Raw genomic sequence first — 25,542 nt, forward strand, 5'->3', positions numbered from 1 at the left:
TATGTCTCATGGTCGACCTTTTGTGAATGTGTTAATGCTTAAGTACTTTTTTAACTGCATGTGTGCTAGAGCAGCCGCTATATGTACATGCATACAGTATGTGTGTACAAGTGTGTATGTGCGTGCGTGCGTGTGTGTGTAGGAGTATTTGTCCATCTACACAGCACTGATTTGGTTAATGTCTGTGAATCCTGTCTTTGCTCCAAAGAGCAGGATGAATCAGCTTGCAATCAGCAAGTCTTCTTGCAAGTCTTTCCTGTCTCTGTTCGTGTATCCTTACTTCTCCCTGTCACCCTGGCAACTGTGCTCTAGAGGAAGCTGCCTCCATATACGGTTGCACAGGAAATGTGGCTCAGTGCATTATTTTTGCGTGTGTGTGTGTGTGCGTGTGCGTGCGTGCAAGGTAATGAGGGGATATGCAGCATTATAAGGTTGTTGTTAAAAGGGAGATGGTTGTTTGTGTTTGTGTATGCATCCGTGTGTGTGTGTGTGTGTGCATGCAGAAACTCCTGTAGGATTAAGCCCCATTATGTTTGGTTGTTGAGTTGTTGGTGACTCCCTCTTCTTCACAACGCCAGGCTGTTGTGACTTCTGCTAATTAAGTCAAGCTTAGGTGTAAAACAAGGTTATTTTCATGTAATGTTAATTTGTGTGATTGCTCTTTGCTAGACAACTTAAAATGAGAAGTGTAATAAATAAGATTGCAATGCATATATGAAAACAAAACAAAACCAAAAAAACCCTGTGATTTAGCCCTCATGATTTTTTTCATTAAAAAAATATTTTGGTTTGGTTGTTTTTTTTAATAATAATGATAATAATTTTCTTTTTCTTTCTTTCTTGATATTTCTGTTGTCTGTTACTTGCCTAGGGACTACTGATATAAATTAGCAGTGCTGCTAACTCCAGCATATTTACATTTGTATTTTATACCGAATTTCATTAGTATGCTGTGTTCCTTTCAAATAAACATTAAATGAACTACATGATTGAATTAACTAACATTTAGGAAGATTTGAGCAATCATAAAATGTTACTCCTAATAACTGTGGGAATGTTCTGTCCTCATGCTTTTAATTCATTGTGCATGTGTGAAACGTGATTTCTTAACTAATCCAGCGTACCAATTCCACTAATCCTCCTAATGTAGATCCATAAGACATATACAGCAAGTATTCCAGTTGGATAATAATAAGTTAATGCGTCAGTGCACAGCATAGATCTACTTTAACTAATGCTCAGATCTTTAAACAAATAGTGATGGCTTCCTGCCTGCTTTTGAGTGTGTTCATATTTTATGTTAAATTGAATTAAAAAAAAAAAAAAAGATAAAAGAGCTACCTGGCATTGTGGCTTGGTGGGTAGCCCATTTGCCTCACAGGAAGCAGCTCTGAGGTTTGGACCTGCCAGCCAGCAGAGACCTCTCTGTGTACAGCTTGTGTGTTCCTCTTCTGGTTTCCATCCAGATTGCCTTTAGGTGTGAGTACTGTATGTTTGTCTGTACAGTAAATGCTCTGTGATATGCTGGCAACCTGTTCACAGTGTACCTTATCTCTAACATAAACCTTTTCGTGCAATTTCACTGCATTTAGGCAGACTTGAAGTATTTATCTTGACGCACAGGTTTGAATTATCGCTATTTTCCACTCTGTCAACTCTTTAATTTAAAAGCACCCAGACAGCTTTATAAAAGTTGTAAGAGTTCAGTTGTTCACTTCAGTGACAAGCAGAAGTTGTTGTTGTGTAGAGACAGTGAGGATGGTGGTTATTCAGCTAACTGGGGCTGGATGACTTTCTGCATAGCTTGAAAAGGTCAATAAGCTTAAATGATCAGCCCTGTTTTACTGCATTGTAACCTGTCGTTTAAAACATGAAGTTCATGGGGGGACCGGGAATGGCACATTTCATACTGTTTATTCTCTGCCATGTTTCTGGAATAATTTATGGGAGAATATTTCAACCAGCAGCAAATAAAAGGTTGAGGTCTCAGCAATAAGTAAATATGTTGTAATGTATTAAAATGTTTTAACATTAGGTGATATCATATATATCTTATATGAAATCAGGACACGGAATTGTGTTGGCACAATGTTTAAATGCTATAGTTACAAAAAAATAAAGCTGCCGATAAAAAAAACAAAACATTTGAACCTTTAATTCAAACAAAAAGAATAAAATATGAGCGTTTAATAGGTGTTTCTGCCCATTTTCAAAACCAAGCAACATTTTAAATCAGTTTATCAGTAAGAATGTCAAATTTCTTTTGCCACTCACCAATCTAAAATGACAAAAAAATGACAATATAAATAGTGTTTTTAATCTTTCAAAGTACTTTATTAGTTAAAGTTACAACTGTTAATTTTACAGTTGGTTGCACACTTAAAGTCAGTGTACAAACAGAATCACATTTGAACCAAATTTTGTGATCAAATCATAAACCCATCTCTTTATATGAAAATGTAGCTGACTCTTTTGTCTATTAACCATATCTTCAGCTAACACAGTTTTATAATAGGCTAGGTTTTATTGGCAGACCACTTTTTTTTTTAACCTTTGGCACTATGAAACTGAAATGTCACCCTCACTGCATTGTTACAGACTTTCAGATGTTTTAAGATAGTTAGTGAGTACAGGTGAAGAAAGATAGTCTTTTTATGTTGATTTATTGTTTCTGTGACCTTCAAAGGGCCAGAAAATAGCTGTGTACCAACCAAACTGTTCTCCCCTTTTCCAAAGTGATGCTGGTTACTCACCTGAAATATGTCTCTTTTAGTGAGCCAGAGCTGATGCAACAGATTAAAGCTCATAAGTGTGCATCTATAAAACAGCTTGCCATGAGATTCTGTCTGAGATAAGTTTGGCAGAGTAACCTGTTCCACTCAGTGGTTTGCCAACATTGATCCAAACCTTTGTGTTCCTTTATTAAAAGCAGTTATCTGTGATTAAGCAAGAATAAACTTGATCTAGTGAGTTGTGCACAGATGATGCACAGTCAAAATTTTGGCACCATCACCAACTCAAATTAATTCTGCTATTTACGGGCGCACTAACAGTTAAATCACCAACAGCTGCAAAACAATGCAGCCATCTCAAATACTTGTCACTTTTTCCCCACTGTAGCAAAAATCCAGCTCTGCAACACATGGCCACTCTGGCTGATGTAATCTGTTTTCATTTTTTAGAGTAGGCTACATTGTGTTTCTCATATGATTGTACAGATCCACAGTCATTGAACTGTATACCCAGTAGCCCCATTCTGACAAAATTGAATGTAAAGAAATAATATGTCTCCAGCTAGTCATTGACTTTGTTACGTGTTTTTACTGCCTCTCAAACAGTATAGCACAATGGAAAGTGTAGAATTACCCCAAAGAAATACCATTAATTGCTGCATAATAAAGTCTGAAAAACAACACTTTCCATTTAACACGAGGAAGTAAAGCACTCCACACAGCAGCATGTCTCTGCATGACTTTAATACCTGTTTTTATTATAGAGATAAGGACCAACATGGCTGCCATTAAATCTGATGCTTAGGATATGTGCGAGTAGGGTTGCAAAATTATTTGGATATTAAAGGTGGAAACTTTCTATAACTGTAATTAAATGGGAATACTGGAATTTTTTGCTCAGGTTGTATTTAACATTTCATATGCATTTACCTTGTAATAAATGGACATAATCCATTCATTTGCCAAATCAATCCATTAATCATTTCAATATTGTGTAATGTGCTATGTGGTTATTTGGCTAGCAAGTTAAATTTAATGGGAAAAGGTCCTTGAGAAAATTTGAGCTGACTATGTGAGTTGTTTGCAAACTTTTTAAAACCAATAACTAATTTATAAAAGAAATATTTCACAATAAAGTATGAATGGCAAAAGATTAAGTAAACTCCTTAATTAGCCTGCTCAAACAAGCTACTTGCTAACAGCTAGCTAGCCAAACACTACCATTAAGTGTTCAGTCACAAACTGTGTACTTCAGGCTACAATTTGCTGGTTAACTAACTTCAGGACTCACTCCTTTAACACTCTATGCACTGTGCACACAGAGGGTTGTAATTTTAGTGATTTCCTGTTTAATGTGATGCTGATAGAGGATCTGTACATGTGATTAAGGGATGTGCCACTGAATGCAGTGCATGATTAAAATTTACTTAAAAGAGCATACTTTTAACCAAAACATGACACAAGACCTAACACAAATTGTGCAAAAACTCCTCCGTTTCACGAGTTTGATTTACCTTGGCGTTTTTCATTAATTAACCAGATATTTCCAAACTCTTTGCAGCCTTGTACAAGTTCAGCATGTCCCAGTTGCATGATATGTTTAGTAGTGATTCACCCTGTTCACCACTGGACATCCACCACTTTGTAAAAACATGAATCACCCTTTCCTTTTTCATATTTTTTTTTTCAGTTAGTCAGCAGTGAAAAGAAGCCCTTCCTGCTAACTTCAATTTTGGCTTTAACAGTCGGACATGTTGGCAGCAAAGAAAGGAATGAAAGAATCTTGAAACGGCTCCAGCCCAAGCCAGCCGCTTACCATTAATTACCTGCTGCAGCTAAGGCAATACTGTCGGTGTCACTTACATAATATAGTTGTGAAAGTGTGTGAGAACGACAGACAGATAATGACAAGAGTCAACTAGTGTCAAGTGTTTGTGTACACAATCACCTCTGCCGTCTCCACCTCCTGCTCTCTCTGTCTTCCCTCGGATTCAACAGGCTTATTTAGTGTCTGCCCCCCTCATGGTTTATATCCCAGCAACTATTTCCTCTGTTTAAAAGGAGGGCTGGAAGGAGAGAAGGAGAGCAAAACAAAAGAGAGATAGAGGACGAGCGAGAGAATCAGTGCAGCGGGAGTGGATGAGTGTTTTGAGTTTGTTTGGAGAAGAGGGACTGGGATGAGGCAAGAGCCTGCTCTCTGACGTCAATGGACTGTTCCCTGGGCAATATGCCAGCCAAGTGTGTGTGTGTCTCTCTCTCTTTGTGTCTGTGTGTATGTGTTCCATGCACAAACAGCGGATCGCCCCAATCATGACCTACACATCAAGGTTGAGGTCTTTGACGACAGGGACGGGGACAGCTGCCACAACAAGATTCCTACAATCGCCCCTCTACAATTCTTCCTCTCTTTCCCCTTCGTGTCCGTAGTTTTCTCCTCTCATGCAGGCCCAGACAAAGTTTTCTACCTCTTTATGGATTTCAAATATAGCCATGGGGATCTTAAAATAAATAAATAACATATCAAAGTCCAGAGTGCGGCTGGGGTTTATCTCCATGTGAACAAAAAGTACAAGTGCCCGGCTAATGTTAGTTGTTGTTTGGTTAACCTTGAGGTCTTTTACATTGTTGTTTTATGCTCCAAGTGATCACTCAGCTATTTTTGGAATGAAAAACATCTTCATCATAGCAAATCTTAAATTGGCGCAGTTAATAAGTCAAGTCCTGCCCTACACTCTTTTCTCATGTTGTGGAAGCTACAGTTCTGTATTTGTCCTGATGAATTCTGGCTTTATTATTTGTAATTTTTGCTGCTAAAACCTTGATCATTAGTTTGTCTGGTCTTTTGAAACTTCAGCAAATTAGTTAGATTTCTTTAAAAAAAAAATGGAGAGGGAATCTTAAAAAGGCATGGCCCAAAAACCATCAAGAAATTGGTAAAAAAAAAAAAAAAAAAAAAAAATTACAGAGAAAAGAAAAAGTGCTGAAAGTATGTATACATATTTTTCTGTAACATAATTTTGAATTGTGGTTTTAAATAGATAATTACTTGTCACATTTTACATAACATTTTTCACTACTTTTTTGATAATTTTCAAATAACCCCTCGCCCCTCATTTTAGTGTTTAATAGCTTGTTCTACAATTCTACAATTTCATTTAGCAGACGCTTTTATCCAAAGCGACGTACAACACAAGCAAGAATTTAGACTTAAGGAAAAAACCCTGTTAAAAAGCCATTGCCCCTATTCCAGCCCTCCAGATAGTGTCTGATATTTTCATGTTATATATTGGTTTCCTTAATTTTGCCATGTCACTGGCTCTTGTTTAAGCTTGCTATCACCCCTGTCTCCCACACCAATTTGATGGGCAATCTATGTCCAAAAGTGTTCCATGATTTTGTTATGCCTCCGTGCTGGTGATAGCTGTGGATGGAGACATTATGTTTCCAGCTTGTCTGTCTATCCGTCTGTCTGGGCATCCCATTCTTGTGAACACAATGTCTCAAGAAGGCCTCTATGGAATTTCCTCAATTTTGGCACAAACGTCCACTTTGACTCAACAATGAACGGATTGGAATGTGGTGGACAAAAGGGCAATGTCACTCTGACCTCACAAAACATGTTTTTGGCGAGATGTCTAAAAGATAAATTGATGAAGTGATGGCATTTTATATCCAAAAAGTCAAAGGTCAACTTCACTTTCACTTCATTATGTTCTTCTAAAACACTTGTCTTTTCTTTTTTCACTTATTGTGTATTTCATCAGATACTCAATTGGTGACACTAATCTTAGGCGTCCACCTTGAAACTGTGTTGATTGTATAGATCTTCTGTGCTGCCAGGGGGAAGATGTGTGTAAAATCCATGTTTTCTCAGACATGGATGCAAACTGTATCTGCAGACTTAACGGGTGCCCGCAGTCATATAATAGCAAGATGATAATTATATTGCAGTAATCATACCTCCAATCATAGCAATGCTTTGTAAAACCTCTCACCTCAATCTCTTTTTCCATCTTCTAGATGATGTCCAAGCCCGGCGATCAGGTCTCGGCTGCAGGCTCCGGTGCCTCGGGGCCAGCCAGGCAGCACCAGAGTCACCCAGAGGAGACGGAAGAAGAACTCAGGGAGCACCAGGGGCTCTCTCTTTCATCCTCCTCCTCCTCCTCTCCATCTGCACAGGAGACGGGGCCTCTGAGAGGGCTTGTAATCAAGCAGGAGCCCCCAGACCCCCAAGAGCAAGAGGAGAGGGAGAAGAGGGAGAGGCAGGTCGAGCAGGACTTCCTGTTCCGACAGGTGAGGACGCGGGGTTGTGGAGGGACGCCTAGGCTGGGTGCAGGTGGGGAGAAAAGCAGAAAGAGCAAAAAATGTTACCCAGATAAAAGAAAAGAGAAGGAGCACAGGGAGATAAAAGAGTGAATGATGGGAATAGGAGACTGACTGAGCGTGAAATTAGAGTCAGTTAAAATGCAGCAGTTCAATCTGCTTTTCAGATATTCCAGAGTAAAAAAAAAAAAAGGATGATGAAAGTGATCTGCTTGCAAATTTCATTCTTGCATGCATTCCAAGTTGGCTTCCAAATCCATCTCAAATAACATTATCTCATCAAGTATATGCAGTCAAGTTCAAAGTGACTATAACTAGATATTATGGAGGAATCTTTTTCACTGGTTGCCTCAGCGTTGTAGTGATTTTTTTCAGGGAAAAATAAATGATCCAACAGCAGTGACAGATGGAGCCAGTAGTGACTGACTGAAACATTACACTCCACATTCGATCTGCCTTTCCTCCTGTCTTTCCGGCCCACTCTTCAGCATATTTTAAGTTTTGAGTCATGCAGAATGTACTTACGCTACACTTTTTTCACTAATGAAGAATAGTGTTTTTTTTTGGGGTTTTTTTTTAATTTTATGAATGGCTCAGGGCATGTGTACCTCCTCCACGCTGGTCCCTAGCACGACTCAACATTGACAATCAAAAGCATTCAAAATTCTGTTCACCCACACAAAAACCCTCACACAGTCTTTAATTCTGCATCACTTGGCCATGGATGTATAAATGACCAATCTCTGTATGGCACACACACACACACACACACACACCCATACACAGTCAGGACACCATGTCCTCGTCTGTCTAGCCCATCCCCGCTGTCCGCTCAGCCAAATTCAATCAGGCACTCCTCTCTCTGTCGCCATGGCGCCCGATGTAAGCAGACACGCCCATCAGAATTGAACAAGAGGACTGCTTGGCGAGATTCTTTTGAGTGGAAAGATCAGCTGTTCAACTCAGGTATACACAGATACATGAGTTAAAGATTCTAAGTGCAAACATAAGACACTTTCAGATAAAATTATGAATGCCATTATATTCCAAAAATCTCACTCTGCTGTTTTGAAGGCCGTTTGACAACTCATTATTTGTCTGTTATTAGATGACTGTTCTTGACTGCTCTCTATAATAATCACATGAAGACAATGACCATTATGTGCAATCAAGTTGAGAATAAAGTGGTTTTATTTTTATAGTGTCCATTATCCATGTACAGAGGTAGCTTTTTTAACCCTTTGAAACCTGTGCAAATTGGCCTGATTTCTTTCAAAAACATGGAAAGAAGGCAATGAGCAAGTTAACAAGAAATGATGCAAATATTGGCAAGATATTTGTAAAAAGTACAATAACAAAAAGGGGAAATCAGCACAAAAAAGAAGAAAAAGAAGGAGAAAAAACAGGAAACCATCTGAAAAAGGGTACTAGAATAAAATACAGCATTTTAAAGGAAATAATAATAATGAATATATAGTCTAATTTTTTTCTGTTAATTGATTTTAATAAATAATTGTAATGATCATAAATATTATTTTCAGGACATTTTTTTAAAGCTAATTTTCAGGTAGTTGTATTACCTTTTTTATGCCAAGTTGCTGATTGCTTGTGCTTGTGAGAGGTGTCTGAAGACAGCACAAGAAAACTGATGTTGATCAAGGTTTAAAGGGTTAAGTAAAGTCTTGCTCATGTGAAAAGTAGTGTGTGACCTTAAGGTTAATGACCTTTTATTTAAATATTTGACTGATTTCCTTGAATTGCTACCATATTTGTGTGGTGTTATCATGTGAACATTGTACTGAACCTAAAACATGTATGTCATTGTAATAGAAACTCTTATGAGGACAATATTGTGGATTACAGCAGCAAGTGTCTAGTGCCATCTTCTGGCAGTAGAAAGACATTGCAGTCATGTAGTACATGTCGCTCTGTGTGTTTGTGTGTGTGTGTGTGAGCAGCAGGCTTTGCTGTTAGAGCAGCAGCGGATCCACCAGTTGAGGAACTACCAAGCCTCCATGGAAGCAGCCGGGTTATCAGTCAGCTTTGCCGCACACCGCCCCCTCTCCAGAGCTCAGTCATCTCCAGCATCCGCCTCCTTCCCCATGGTGGTACAGGAGCCGCCAACTAAGCCACGATTTACTACAGGTCTGCTGAAAGAGAAGAGTTATTAATATGGGTCTTAAACACACTCACTGCAGCAGAAGTCCTGCTCTTTGTTGGTGTGTGTGCTGCTCTTACTCGGAGATATATCATAAAGTAGAGTGGCAAACAGCAATCTAGAAACACACAGTAATGCTGCTGATTACAGGTTAGAGGGAAGCAACATTCAGTGGTGGTGTATATGCTACATAGTCTGACAATTCTACAATAGTAATTTACTGTACAGATCATCTCATCCCTCTGGACCTTTTGTTTATGATAAAGCAGGTGTGATAGAGACTCACATCATTATAGGAGTCACTGTTGTTGTGACAACTGTTACTGCCCTTGTTGTTAGGGATATACAATTACTCTGTTTGTTTGTATTTTTCAGGTCTGGTGTACGACTCTTTGATGCAGAAGCATCAGTGCATGTGCGGCAACACTACCAGTCACCCAGAGCACGCTGGCCGAATCCAGAGCATCTGGTCCCGACTACAGGAAACAGGCCTCAGGGCGCACTGTGAGGTAATACCAGAGTTACACTTGACCACAGAGATATGGTCTAATGTATTTTATTTTTTATTTTATTTTATTTTATTTTATTTCATTTTATTTCATTTCATTTCATTTCATTTCATTTCATTTCATTTCATTTCATTTATTATTTCTATTTTTATCTTATCCGGACCATGTACAGTTTAAAACATGTTACCATTTGATGCAGCATACCAGATTGAAGTTAGGACTTTATTCACATCTGCAGATTGAAGTTAGGAGTTTATTCACATCTGCAGTCCCTCAGCAGGTTAAAACAAATACACAGCAAAATGCCATGACAATACAAAGTTTTATAAGAAGGCAAGAAAAAGAAACGACATACAGTACACAGGACAAATGATACACACAGTAACATCCTAGTGTTATCTCGAGAGCTGATTATGTCAGACAAGTGAAGATTACTGTGGTGAGAGATGAAAAATAGTGGTAGTCAGTATTGTCTAAGAGAAGAATAGATCTTATTGGAATATTCCTTTCTTCTGGGGTGAGTTAAGTATATAAAATTAATTTGGTGTGATTCTCTCCTCCTCCTTTATCCAAACTAGCACATAAAGTAGCTGCCATAGTTTTATACACATGCCACATTACAAATATTTAAACCTCTTTACACTGATTTAAGAGTAATGTTATTAACATGTCTGTTTTTTTTTTACTCTTTTTCTCTGTGTACATCTGTTGTTAACTGTCGCACATTGACAGAAAAAAAAGCATTAAAATGAAACACTTTGTTAAAAGATTCAAAGCTTACTAGTGTAGCACATGCCGATTTTTATCTCTGAAGTTATGACCAGAAGGGGGCAGTGTGTAGCCATTTTCTCTCTATACCTGGCTTTACCAAAGAAAACACATTTTAGGGTTATGGCTCTAAAATGAACCTTGTGAATGCTCATTTACACATGCAGACATTAGAGATTAAGGACCACAAGGGAAATAAGCAATTGGGTTTGGTTTTTTTTTGCATTTTAAACTGTTAGCAAGATTGTATTAGATGTGATGCCCTCTGGTTAGGTTGTGCATATATTATTTCTTTATATACGTCATATACTTTTCATATTTGTAGACAATAAATAAAAATAATTCATTTTAATTGAAAACCATTGTGCCTATTTGCACTACTTCTTTATGACTGTAGGACACGGTGTCCTGAACTTCAAACAATGCGACTCTCTCCTCATCTTCTTTGGCAGTTTGGACGGTGAGCAGGGAGTTTTAACCAAATACATCATTTGTCCATCTTTGTCTCCTCTGGTTCTATCTGTGGACTCTCTTCTATCTCTCCACTACTCTGTGAGCAGTGTATCCGTGGTAGGAAGGCCTCACTGGAGGAGTTACAGACGGTCCACTCCGAGGCCCATGTCCTGTTGTACGGAACCAACCCACTGCGGCAGAAACTAGACTGTAAGAGATGCAGTTAACCCACTTATACATGCACAACAAATCACACTTATTACAAATTTGAGCTAATCTAGTAGCAGTATAGATCTCTTGGCAGTCTGACGGCCAGCCATGTGGTTTTCCAACTGTTCAATGTTAACTATTCTGCTAAAATGTGGAAGTTTTAGCACTGAAATCAATCAGTGTTGAGATAAACAGTTTCACCGGAGCGTTTCAGAGTACTTTACACACAGGTTACAAGCACATGGGCCAGAAATTCAGTGTGCAGGTGCAGTTCAAAGCAGACATCACAGTGCATACAACAATTAACTTGTATACATGCACCATTAAGTAGTCAGTTTGTCCATTTGAGCAGACTAAATCACAGACTGTTTTTTTTTTTTTGTGAATGTCATGAATCTGAAGTGTCTGTGAAAGGAATCTGCTTTAATGCTTAAACCGTGTCCTGACAAAAGGTCCGATCTCATAAAGTCTTAGAGGTGTTACGATAAGGTGAGGGACTGCTGAAGCTTGTTAACTAGAAGTCGCACAGGCTGCTTTGTCACTTATGTCTGGCCTTTGTGGCTTAAAGTGCAGGTGTAGCCAAGGCAGTCTCTCTGTGTGCATGTGTGTGCGTGTGTGTGTGTGTGTGTGTGTGTGTGTGTGTGTGTGTGTGTGTGTGTGTGTGTGTGCATTGCCAAAAGCTAAGGGGCAAACCCCAGTGGTCATCTTAGCTTTCCTTCCAGTGGAGACATAAATTCCCCTTATTATTACTGCTTACACAGGAGAATTACCAGATAATCCTCTGTAAGGTTCAGCATACAGGCGGGTTTACACACACTCAGAAAAAAATGAAAATGGGAAGCAGAAAGTGAAAATGCAAACTGTTATAAACCAAGAAATGTGGCGACTAGTCAGGGAATGAAGTGTTTACATCCACTGTATTACATATCTGGTTAGGAGTTTCTTGTTTAATACATGTATTTTTAATAAATTAGCAGGTGGCTGACTGAAACTTTCTTAGACCCTTAACCTTGGTAATGTGAGTGCCACGCTCTGCCCATTCAGATTCAGAGGTCTGCTGTTTTACTCATGAAACTTAACCCTAGTCTCTCTAGTTTTCAACGCTGGATTAGGGATAAGTTTAATGTGTTTCAGTGAACATGGTAAGCAGTCAAATTAAAACTGAAAGGCAATGAATTCATTGTTTACAGTGTAAACAGACATTAAAAAAATAAAGGTTTTGTAATTATGCCTCTGAGCTGGCAATAGCTTTGGCCAGAAGCATTATGTTTTTGGGTTGTCCTTCTGTCCATCCCATTTTTATGAACGTAATATCTCAAGATTAACTTAACAACATTTCTTCAAATTGGGTTCAAACATCCATTTGGAGTCACCATGAACTGATTAGAATTTGGTGAACGTAGGTCAAGGTCACTGTGGAATGGTCTGTCCCATTATGAAATTTTTCAAGAACACTTAGAGGGAATTTTCTCAAAGTTGGCACAAACATCCACTTGGACTGATGATGAATTGGTCGACTTTGTACGTCAGCGGTAATGGTTACTGTGACCTTGCATCTGTCTCATGCTTGTGAGAAGCATATTTCGAGAAGGGAGTGCCCTCGAATTTGGCACAAACATCCACTTGGACTCAAGAATGAACTCATTAAATTTTGGTGGTCAAAGGTCAACGTGACCTCAAAAGACATGTTTTTGGCTATTACTCAAGAATAGTACTGATGAAAAATGTCACGCAAATGTCTAACAGGATAAAATGATGATGACATTTTATACCCAAAAGGTCAAAGGTCAACTTCACCATGACATCAAAATGTTAGGCAAAAATACTTTTTTTTTGGCTGATACTTAACATCATAACTCAGGAACAGAAGAGGAGACATTGGATCAGATACTGAATTAGTGACACTAATCCTGGAGACAAACGTACTGTTTGTGTAATGCTGTCGGGTTGAAGATGTGTGTGAAGCATCCATGTTTCTGAACGTTTAGCTTCTTTGCAGCAAACATCCATATCCGAAGCATTGGCAGCTGTCATGGCTACATATGAGTCTTGACAGACATGGATGTAAACTGCAACTCGACTTGCTGCAGAGGCATACAACTGCCCTCTCTGTCAGAAAACTGATGCACACTCGATTCCATTTTTCATGACAAAACAGAACTCCTTCTGACCTAAAATCTTCATTCCCAGTGAAGAGGGAGAGGGATTAATTATCAGGGCAATGGCATGCTTTTTTTCTGTCACCTTGCCCAATTAAAGCATGCCCCTGTATACTCTTGCTGTTGGATTAGGTCAAAAGTCAAATGCTCATTTTTAGGGGTCATGCGCCCGTTTGTGCACGTGAGTCCCGAATGTTACCTCTTCACCTGGTAACCTTTTGTTCTCTCTTTCTCTATTACACCTTATAATTCTCAATTTCTGTCTTTCTGCCTCAGGTTCAGTGAGCCCCATGTTTGTGAGGTTACCATGCGGCGGCATAGGGGTAAGTCGCTTCTTTTTGCTTCTCAAAGTCCTGCTTGACTCATTTTACAAATATTCACTTAGGTAATTAAGTATTGGTGATTTGTGTGCCTGATAGGACTTGGAAATTGCCAGTGTTAGTCACGCTGGTTTATTCAGTGGAAAATTGTTGTAATAGGCTGTTAGGTTTTTACAACATTGCGCTAATCTAATCAATACCCAGCTGGCACCGCTCCATCTGACTCTGTAATGAAACAAAAAAGCATAGTTTCAGCATCATCAAATAGTAGTATAATAACTGTGTTCCCCTTCGCCCACTCTCTCAGTCTCCCTCTCTCTCTCGCTCTCTCTCTCTCTCTCTCTCTCTCTCTCTCTCTCTCTTTCTCTTTGCCCCCTGCCTAAATAATAGTCCCATTTGTTCTTGTTCCACCAAACAAACACGCACACACACACACACAATGGTAACACACTTGCACACACACACACACACACACACAAGCGCCCCTCAAGGACCAGAGGCAACAAAAGCTGTTGCTTGCCTTTCCGCCGTGTTTGTAATTATAACCAGATGTTTTTAGCATACGAGCCCTGTGTGTGTGTGTGTGTGTGTGTGTGAGTGCGCGTGCATTGGTGTGGTTGGGGGTATGTTTTTGCTTGTGTGCAAAGCAGTGTGTTTAGGGATGTTTGTTTCCTAAGGCAATGATTTGGATGGATGGTCAGAGTTGGAAATGCTGTTTTTTAAATGGAACTGTTAGAACAGTGTACACCTGTATGTGTGTGCATGTTGTTGTTGTTTTTGTTATTGTTGACTTTTTCACAATGTTGAAGCTCTCCAATACCCACCCACCTACATTCCCCTTTTACTGGCTCTTTTACATGTCATCCACACCTTCTCTCTCTCTCTCTCTCTCTCTCTCTCTCTCTTTCTTTCTTTCTCTTTCCCTTTCCTCCCTCCGGGGCTCACTGCTGCTGCGGTGGGAACAAGAAGAGCCCAAGCTCTCTCCGCTGCTCTGTTCTGCTCTTTATAATGGCAAATGGGGCTAAATTGTTGTCTTCCTGTCATACACACACACACACAGATACAAGTCACACACATACACACACACACACACACACACACACACACACACACACACACACACACACACACACATTTACAGAGGAAGGGGGCTGAAATTAGGCTGTCAGCCTGTGGGGAACCATCATTCCGTCATACCAGCACGTTCCCGCTCTTTTCTACCTCTGACACACACACACACACACACACACACAAACACAAACACACACCCCTTCCCTTTCACTTTTTCCTGACTAACTTGCGTCTCACTCCTGGCTTGAGGCAAAACTAACATCAACATGGGAAATAATAAACCACCCAGGCTCCACATGCTCTCTTTAAAGCAGCATCTGTTTGTGCTCATTAACCTGACTTGTATATATGATCCAGTTTCCCATTCACTCACTCACTTGGCTCTTCGCTCGTTCGCTCGATCCTTGACTCAGCTACTACACAGTGTCCTCCACCTTCGCCCATTTCACATTCTGCTCCATCAGTCATTCGTCAACAACGCTCTCTATACGTCCACACTCCCTCCTTTTTAGTTTTTTAGTCTATGGTTTATGTGCCGGTTTTATGTCGTGACATAGCCTTTCTTGGCACAGCTTAAAAAGAGGCTTTTTCTCCCCCTGTGGATGTTATTATGGAGTCCTCCTCCAGCCTTGATCACTGCCGTCACCGTAGATGAGAGGGAAGTAAAGTGGACCGGCTGGCTGAGAAGCTGTTGAGTCGCTTAACATGCTGACTGGTGGAAGGACTGACTGGGTGTGTGGAGTAAATCGGGTCAGTGTACTGGCTGAAAGGCCGTCAGTGTGGATGAAAAGGCAGGCGAGAGACTGACAGGTTAAGGTTAACATATTCAAAGTAGGAGAGCCCCAGGTTTACATCACAAAGCTGCGCTAGAGCTCTGGCCTGGGCTGGCTCCACACATGTGTGCACAGTTCAAACACATCGACACACAGACCTTCCTTTTCTTCTTTTCCTCTGCCAGTTTCTCCTCTCTCTGTTTATCATGTGCTCCATCTGCCTGCTGTATCTGCCATGCCTGATGGAGGGTGTGTATATTATCCTGAGCACGGCCCTGCTCACAATCAATCACGCATATTGTGGTCCATTTGGCTCGTATGCATGTGTGTGTGTTTCTGTGTGTGTGGTACAGTTGTGACTGGGGCTGAGGGCCGAGCATGCCTCAGCATTAATCAGGCTTGACCACTGAATAGTAGTCCTCTTATGGCTAAACGTACGCGCACACATGCACACACATGCAGTTATAAATACAATCATCCTGAATCTTATTTACAATCTATAAAATAAATAAATAAATAGAAAATAACTCAGGAGAGGCAAAACACGCTTCTCTTAATATCAGCCACAACAAACAATACTGAAACTAAAGCCCACATTGCCAGCTTGTTAACACAACAGCTCTAGTGACATCACTCAGGTGAGGCAAAGTAAATTACCAGCTCATTATCTGATCTTAAGAATGAAGCAAACAAATTTGGTGGCAGACAGAACTGCATAGAGAAAGCAAGGGTTATAGGGAACCAATCTAAACCCAGATGGTGTTAAGCCATTACAGTGTGCAATCAACATTGACTTCAAAATGTACCTTAAAGTTAAAGCAAAAATGTGACACTTTAAAACACAGGGATCTTCCCTCCTCCAGTGTGCAAAAATACATGTTCAGAAATAATGGTGTCCATTCTGTCAGTATGATTCAGCTTCTAAATATGTGTCAGTGCCTCAAAGTTTCTCTCTCTATTGTTTTCTCTCTATTTCAGTAAAAACATTCCAGCTGTCCCGAAATTGCCACCTTCAAAGACGTTTCAACTTTATGTGAAATGACACAAGCTAAATGATTTCAAATGTCCTCGCAGTTTTACTGTCACACTGGAGCACTGCAAACCACACCATCAAATATCCCCAGTGAAATGAACTCATATTTTGCTTTTTTAAAAAGATTTGATATAAACAACACATAACTGTGTGATTGCAGGTGGACAGCGACACCATTTGGAACGAGGTCCATTCATCCAGTGCTGCTCGTCTTGCCGTTGGCTCGGTGGTGGAGCTCGTCTTCAAAGTAGCATCGGGAGAGCTGAAGGTTAGTTTGGATTGCTTGGTTGACTCAAATAAACAGGAAAGTCATGGTTGTTTGCAAGGCTTTATTTTTAGGGATTGGAAACTAAAGGATGACACGTGTTTGTCATGCCTGTGTGGCCTTTATTTGTGGGTAGTTCTGTGTATGTGTTTAATAACATAAAACAAAGGTCAGATGAATCCTGACAAAGTAAATCCATGACTTTGAAGGGTTTGATTTCAGTCAGGTTTTTGTCATTTTTCAGCCAAATCACATTTAAGATGTCTGCATGTCTTCGCAGAGAGAACAAGGCTATTGTTCATAGATTAACCCTTTGAACACTGACCAAGTGGGTGCAATTTTTTTCAAAAACATAGGGGAAAAAAGGCAATGAGCAATTTGGTAAGAAATGTTCCGCTAATTGCAAGAAATTAGTAAATTCGAAAACCATTTTTAAAAAGCAAAGAATATATATCAGAGGAAACAAGGAAAAAAGCTTGAGAAAACGACATTTGACCACAATCATATTTAAAATTTGTAACACTTTTTCCAGGTCATTTCCTTGTTTGTTTTTTAATTTCACTTTTCTTTTCTTTTTTAAACTAATAGTTCTTGTAATTTTGCACTTTTTTGCTTTTGTTTTTTTGCTGATTTTCTTCTTTTGTTGTTCATTACTTTCTTCCAATTTTTTTTAGAAGAAATCAGGCCAAGTTGCTCAGATTTTAAAGGATTACTCAAATGTTATGTGTACAGCTTACTGTACTATCCATCCATACCTCAAGAGAAGAGAAACCCCCGTCCAGAACCATCCACCCAAAAGTCTCGTTAACGCCTCCCAGACAGACATCCCCACCCCTGCCGTGCTTCGCCCACCAGCCAGCCAGCCTTCCTGTGTCTGTGGCGATGGCTGCTTACTGTTTGAACCCAGCAGGGAGGCCCGGCACACGGGCATAGCAAACGCCAACAGTCGCCACTAACAGCCCTGTTTTATTAGTATTACACCGCAGCCACCTGCAGAGCAGCCGTCGCACTTAGCGTTAGCTTAGCACCAACTTACCACAGACTAATGACGTTCCTTTAAGAGACAGTAGCACGCCACATTTTGACTATAGCGCTTGCTTTCAGTACTTCTTCTACATGTGGGCACGATTACTTTGAAGAAATGAGGGCCTGTTTTTTCAATATAGCACACTGCGATTGGTAATATCACAGCTTAAAAGGAAAACATAGTAGATCGCACAGGAAAAACGTTAAACTTCACTGAAACATGAAGACCTGCTTCATCTAGGGTTAAAGTTCCCTGGTATTGACGTGCCCTCAGCTTAACCTGATCTTAACACATATATATGCACACGCTCATGCATGCACACACATTCACACACATACTTACACACATACCGATGGTCCTCTGAGGATCCTCCACCGCCAAATGACCAAATTCCACCTGCACCAACAACTCTCTGAACTCCACAGAATGCCATAAATCTACTCCACATACATCCGTCTGGCCATCTGTCGCTCACCAAATTTCTTCCCGTATCTATTTTAATCCATTGTTATTTTTTCCTCTGCGTAGAGAAACAATCCACCTTACTCTCTGCTCTCACACACCTACGTGCATACTGTTCTATGCGGCCTACTTTAAGCGAGCGTCTTCAAACCAGCTGAGGCAGTTGTCTCTACAATAAACTCCCGGCTGGCTGCTAATCCACAGCAGCTGACTCAACATCATTAGTCCAGCTCGCCTCGCTCTACATCAGCCCGAACATCTATCTAACATAGCAGTGGGAGCCTAACAAACAGTTGCTGGGAGTCCCGCAGGTCCCAGCCTTAACAAAGCTCCCCTCAACTGACCCGATGAACGCATCTGTGTCTGTGTGTGTGTGTGTGTGTGTGTGTGTGTGTGTGTGTGTCTGTCTGTGCGCACGCTTATGGATTGTGAAAAACTGTTTTAAATCTTGAATGAAGGTATTGGACATTTTTTTGAAGAATATAATAGCACAACTTGCAGACATGAGGTCATGAGGTCATGAGAAAAAAATCATTTTTATTTATCCATTTGTGTTGATTTCATCTGACCTTTCAGTCTTTCTACGAGAAAGAATAATTACAGTGAGCTGGTTTAAGGTCAGACAGAAGTAGCTTCATTATGGTTAACCTATGTACATTAAGTGCGTGAAGGTTTCTGTGTGTGAATGATTTTTGTCTCTCTTGACAGAATGGTTTTGCTGTAGTTCGACCACCTGGACACCACGCTGAGGAGAGCACGCCAATGTAAGTAAATTAGAACTTTGACTTAGACGAAGATCAGCTCTAGCTTGTATCATAGCAACTTTATCATACATTTCTCCACGCCTTTCTGTTTCTTGTAAACTCACTTCCCCTCAGAACACACATTTTCCTTACATTTCCTCTTCCTCACCTCTGCTGAAAGCTTTGTTACTGTAGCCTTGTTCTTCTGGACAACTTGCACTCCACGTTGTAATCCCCATACAAAGACACATTTTAAAGGAATGCTTCAACTCCATTTCATTTCATATCATTCCCTCACCCCAAGTTATGTTGTATTTTGAAGGAAACTTTGTTTTTCTTGCATGTCAACGGTGAACAAAGAATCCAAGCAACTGAGAATAACGTTTTAACTTTTTAACGTTTTAGCGGAAAATGCATGTTTGGAAAGCACTGAACATACATCTGGATAAATGAGAGTTTATGAGAGTCTGTACATGAGGTTTATAGTTTAGATAAATGCAGTCACCTATAACTTTAATCGGTCCAAAAATGTTGTCAGTTTTTGTATTCTGTGTTCACTGTGGTGTCATGTGAGAAATCGTTTTCTTCCCAATCCCTGTGAAACATGGGGTGAGTAATAGATCTGCAAATGATCATTTGGGTGGTAAAGTATTCTTTTAAAACATCTGCTCAATTCCTGTAAAGCAGACATCAGTGTGTGTGTTTCTATGGACATTGATAACCTGTTTATGATCAGGTTTATGTGTTTGAACATTTAAACACCACATTCAATTTATGAGCTACCCGAATGTGCTAGTCCCAATTTCTCTGTGGTCAAGTAAACATCATATTTCGAATATGATTGTAACTAGGATTAGCTTCATAAACGGGTTATTCATGTCCATGTAATCACACTCGCTGTGTTGTTGTCAATATGAGGTGTACCTTGTTAGACTGTATGTTAGAACAGTTTTGCTAAAGCTTTTAAATATGATGTTTTTCTGAAAGTTAATATCGCTGTCTTGTTACTGTCCACTCTCAGGGGCTTCTGTTACTTCAACTCAGTCGCCATAGCAGCAAAGCTGCTGCAGCAGAGGCTCAATGTCAGTAAAATCCTCATTGTGGACTGGGTAAGTGACATATTCAAAGAAATATGTAGCTTCTTATATGAACACCTGTTTAAGAATGGACACCTTAGTGCTATTGTTGTTGCAGTTAAAGATTTGTGAGTATGTTTTTTTTTTTTTTTTTTTTCTTTCAGAAATGGCTAGGCAGGATATCCACAATGAAACCCATGAATACATAAATTTGCCCTTCAGGTTCAGACTTAAGTGCATTATTAGAACAGTACAACAAGCACAACCTGCATGCTGTTCTTGTTATGAAGGGAAGAAAGGGCTTTAAATATTAGCTATTTAGGTCAGACATTGTCTCTCTTTTGGGGGAAAAAAAAGGGACAAAGTAATTTCTTAAAAGGTATGACAAAGCCTCTGTCATGTCTCAGAGCAACGCTCCTCAGTGGCGTCCCTGGCTGGTCATGACCATTCCCAAAAGCCTTTGAAGGTCCTTTTCATTTCCTCCCTGTCTGTCACAGGGGGACTTTTAGTGCAGCTAGCAAACTCATTGTCATGCCACTCCAGCCAGCAGGGACATTTTTAGGATCAGTGTATTAAAGCATTCTTGGGATATAGACGATGAGGTCATTTAATTGATGTTGTCTTGTTGGCAGGACAGTGAATAACTTTTGAAGTTGAGTGTTTTATTGAATCCTGCTGACCCATCCCTTTTTGACATCACAGCAGACTGCAGCTGAGATACAGACTCGACTGTCTGGCAGTGTTGCGGTCTCAGAGTGGCATTCAGTTGGTGTTAGTGCAGGTGCAGGAGTCGGTGGCCCTGTCTCTGTCTCTCACTCAAACTCCTCCTTATGGAAATGAGAAAGCGTGTGTTATCTTTCATGTTTAGTTAATTGTTTGAGCCATAGGGTTTGAAGGAAAATTATACCAAGAATATTCCAATTTCTGGAGCTAGTTCACCAAGAATGGATTGTGGCCACTAACAGCACCATTATTTGTGCATTACTTGCAACCACTGTCTGCCCTGTCTCAAGGTCCGCCTCACAAAAGATATTGCACCAATAATATTACAGCATCCAGAAAGTTTTGCAGCTGAGTTCAATTTTTCCTTTTTTTGAGGTTGATTGCAGTTGTCCATGTGGCAAAACCCTGAAATGTTCAGACCTCAACCTACAGGTCCTAACTAATGAGGTGTAGAAGCATTCCTCAAAACTTCAGGCAAGGAATTTAACATGATAGAGAGAATCTGTAACACTGCTAACCGATAAGTGTGCTCCAGTTACCATGCAATGAAACTTACTCGAGGCCAAGTTTTTGCACCTTTTACATAAATGAAATATGTGTATATAAGCAGAGAAGCACCAAGATGCTATTTGCTTTGCAGCCCAGTTAGGGCTGCATTACACCCTTTGTGAAAGTGTTTTGCAGCTCTCAGTAAAAAATCAGACAGCTGCAGCTCCAAAATGCTTCTGCCAGAGTCCTTGCTAACACCAAGAGGATGGAGCATATTACACCGGTCCTTGAATCGCTGCACTAGCTTGTGTGTCAAAGGATGGATTTTCAAATGCTGTTACTCATATATATAAAGCGCTACGTGGTCTCACACCCAAATGCATTTCTGATTTACTTGTACGCTACGATGCATTTGGCCCCCTCAGGTAACCTGGGACAGGTTTGTTCAGAGTTCCCAGGATCAAAACCAAGCAAGGTGAAGCAGCTTTTAGTTTTTAATGCTTTCTGCCTGTGGAACAAACTCCCTGAATACCTGAGGTCTGCTGAAACTGTTAATTAGTTTAAATCAGGGCTTAAAACATTAAAACCTTTGTTTCTTTTTGCCTTACTTACGCAGGTTAAGCTGCCAAAAAAGCCATGCAATCCTGCGCACGATTTTGCCCTCACCAGTCCCTTTTCAATTTCTTCTAGGATGTTCACCATGGTAATGGCACCCAGCAGGCCTTCTACGCAGACCCCAGTGTTCTCTACCTGTCGCTGCATCGCTACGACGATGGGAACTTCTTCCCTGGCAGCGGAGCACCTGACGAGGTGGGAAGGAACTCCAGCATGTCTCTCTGCAAGTCCACCTGCCCAGCTGTTGCACAAAGTAACCCGGTTATGTGTGTGTGTGTGTGTGTGTGTGTGTGTGTGTGTGTGCGTGTGTGTTTTGTAGGTGGGCAGTGGAGCAGGTTGCGGCTTCAATGTGAACATGGCGTTTACTGGAGGACTGGAACCTCCCATGGGCGATGCAGAGTACCTGGCTGCGTTCAGGTAAGACAATGACATCACCCACTACTTTAGAGAGAATCTGAGTTTGAATTATAGTGAAATTTGTAGTTTAAATTTGAAGGAGTGATTCCATTCCCTTGCGATGCTATCTGCTGTGCAAGTGCCTTGGAGAAGAGGCTCTGCAGTGTATGTCTGACAAATGATCTATTGGGAGCTGTTGAGTAGGTGGCAAGCTCCTCCTCATGCCAGGCCTGGTTTCTATTAGGTCCACTTTCTGGGGCTATTTATAACCTCAAACACATGCACACCCTCACACATGCAAAACATAGACGCACTACAGCCATGGACTCCCCGCAGACATGTACAGAACATGTCTCATACACAGCTCTGATTCGTATAGCTGGTAAGGAGCAGATCTGGATTGGTTCCAGCACTCTTTGAAGATGAACCAGTGTTTGCAACCATGTGTCCATCTGGCCCGAGTCAAACACATCAAACCGGCAGGCCACTGTCTTCTTCCAGCTTTCCGCACGCAAGCACCCGGAAGCACACCTTAGCGTTAATGCACCCCAGACCCCTGAGTGCGCTCACTCTCCCTGTCTTCACTTTTTATTGTTTCTTCCCCCTTCATCCTGCTCTTTCTACCCATCTGTGCATGTGCACTGATGACAAGCACCTAATATTAAGTACATTCATCATACTGCAGACATTATTTATAATATAGAGTGCACTGTGCCTCAAATACAAGTTGGTACACTATTTTTATGCCTCTGCGCCAGCAATAGCCGTGACCAGAGGAATTATGTTTTCAGGTTGTCTGTCCTTCCGTACATCCGCCTGTTCCATTTTCATGAATGCAATATCTCAGGAACGCCTTTAGGAAATTTTTTCAAATTTGACAAAAATGTCCTCATGGACTTAACGATAAACTGATTAAATTTCGGTAGTCACAGGTCAAAGTCACTGTGACCTTGTTTGTCTCATACTTGTGAATACAATCTCAAGAATGCAATGAGGGATTTTTTTTCTTTCTAATTTGGCACAATATCTAATAGGATGAAATGATGAAGTGATGCTATTTTATATACAAAATGACAACAGTCAACTTCACTGTGACATTGTAAAGTCCAGAGAAAATATTTTTTCTGGCCATTGGGCCATAACGTGGGAAAAGAGGGGGAGAGATTTGGTCAGATACTGATACCTTTAACTTGTGATCGCTGAAATCAGTGGCTGGTTTAGCTGCGACAGGCATTGTATTCTATGATTTCATCGTATTATATGGCTGAAAGATTAAAGATAAATGTAAAAGAATGGCCTGAACATTGAAACATTTTTTTTTAATCCGAAAGATTATATAGTTGTCACCTATAACACTAGAACAAAGTTGGTAAAAACTTTGTAAGGGTCAACAAGATCAATGCTACACACCTATCTGTGCTGTCACTTTAGCTTTGGGGCCACAGAGGCTGCTGTTTAATACAACAGTTTAGATTGGATTAAAATCCAAAACTTAATTTTCAGATACTTGTAAACTTTCTGACTTATTTTCACCGTTTTATCAACAGTTTACCCTGTGTGGTATACTGTATATGGTATGGTACGGTATTACAGCAGTAATAAATGACTGTGAGTGGACAGGCCTGTTATTCAACAGAACTGACGTGTTGTGGATTTGCAGTTGAAACTTGTTTAGTATTAACAAGTACAAACTTGTTAATAAGATCTTTAATTAATGTTTGACATTTTGAAGTGGTACTCCAGCCATTTAGTATTCATTTCCATGAGGTAGGTAGACTTTCAAGACACAGATTTAAAAAAAAGAGAAATTATGTAGCAGAGGTTTGGGCATCCTGAATATTCATTCCCATGTGGATCATGCTACAAAAACAGAAGATTCTGCAATAGTTTCCATTATGCAACTCAATGGCATCTTCCATTAGACTTCCAGTGACTCCTTAATGGCCACTTCTTTTAAACACCACACCTCCACATTCCAATGCAGGATTTTGGTTAGAAAATAAATTCTCAAGCCCAAAGTTTGGATAACTGATGAAATTATCAGGGTTCTTTTTTAAAAACTTTGGAAAGCCAGAGCCACAGACGAATTTATGTAACTGTTTTCAGCAGTGTGTGTTGTACTCCTTGTGACGAAAAACTTTATTTCATGTGTAAAATCGGTGGTGACCCCCGTTTAACTCTATTGAGGGTATTGTCGGAGATGTTCTATCTGTATTTGAGCCGATCGATGCAGTATTAGGTAAATCAGTAACGCACTGCACATAAGAAAACCAGCCCACTCTGTTAACATTAAACTGGAAACACTGTTATACAGTAGTTTTAGTGTGTGTATGTTAGTTTAGAGGTGCGTGCATCTTTATGACTAAACATGCATGTAGAGAGGCTCGCACTGTGTTTGTGTGTTCTGTTTGTGTAGTTGTAGGCCATTAAATAAAAAAATTATGGTAGACGTCCAAAGATATAAAGTGAAAGAGAACAAGAGTTTGGGTGTGTATCACCTCAGACCCTGGCGCCATCAGTCCCCCCGGGCTGGAGCAGTATTGGGCAATTCATTGGCCCCACAGGACGGCTGCAATCCTGTCTCACAGCTCATAGATCTACCACACACACACGCAAAGCAACACGCTTACTGATACTGTATAGTCATGTGTTTTTACAAATTCACATGTTGCGCACAAGCTCATGGAAATGCAGAAGGCTGAAATGCTATTTGAAGGTGCATGTCTATGCACAATGAAACAGATACACAACTGCTCACACGCGCAGCTTTTACATCAGCATGCTTACACATTTACAACTACATGTAGACGGACACATGTGCATAGACACCTGATACACACATACTCTCGCTCTTTCAATCTCATTGTTTATCTGTGTGTTGTGGTCCTCTCCTTTCTCCCTCTCCCTCTTCGGGAGGGGATGCGTGCCTCGCAGCCAGCACCTTCCAATTCCTCCGCTGGCCTGTGCCACGTTGCATTTGCAGGGGATCAAGTCTGAGCCTCCAAAAAGCACAGAGAAAAAAGATAAGAAAATTGGCCCTAATGAAAACCAGAAGCAGCGTCTCTCTCTCTCTCTCTCTCTCTCTCTCTCTCTCTCTCTTTCTTTCTCTCTCTCTCATCATCCTCCTCCTCCTCTCACTCCCTCTTCTGCCATGAACTTGGAAAGACGAGAGAGGAGGAGAATTAAACTTAATTCAAACCAGCTCTCCGCAGCGCCAGATGACAGGGCTTTGAAGTG

General features: G+C 40.4%; 1 protein-coding gene across 2 annotated transcripts in view; it reads left to right on the forward strand.

Moving 5' to 3' along the window:
• Positions 1-25,542, forward strand: part of hdac4 (histone deacetylase 4) — a 157,275-nt gene that overhangs the window by 107,955 nt on the left and 23,778 nt on the right. For both annotated transcript variants that reach the window (XM_042494096.1, XM_042494097.1), the window contains 10 exons: positions 6,753-7,025; positions 9,014-9,200; positions 9,589-9,722; positions 11,051-11,153; positions 13,589-13,635; positions 16,670-16,777; positions 18,972-19,027; positions 20,028-20,115; positions 21,985-22,104; positions 22,229-22,326. In XM_042494096.1, coding sequence (XP_042350030.1) covers positions 6,753-7,025; positions 9,014-9,200; positions 9,589-9,722; positions 11,051-11,153; positions 13,589-13,635; positions 16,670-16,777; positions 18,972-19,027; positions 20,028-20,115; positions 21,985-22,104; positions 22,229-22,326 — 1,214 coding nt within the window. The remainder of the gene's footprint in view (positions 1-6,752; positions 7,026-9,013; positions 9,201-9,588; positions 9,723-11,050; positions 11,154-13,588; positions 13,636-16,669; positions 16,778-18,971; positions 19,028-20,027; positions 20,116-21,984; positions 22,105-22,228; positions 22,327-25,542) is intronic.

Source organism: Plectropomus leopardus, chromosome 10 (genome assembly GCF_008729295.1).
Source record: "Plectropomus leopardus isolate mb chromosome 10, YSFRI_Pleo_2.0, whole genome shotgun sequence".
In the NCBI taxonomy this organism is placed as follows: Eukaryota; Metazoa; Chordata; class Actinopteri; order Perciformes; family Serranidae; genus Plectropomus; species Plectropomus leopardus.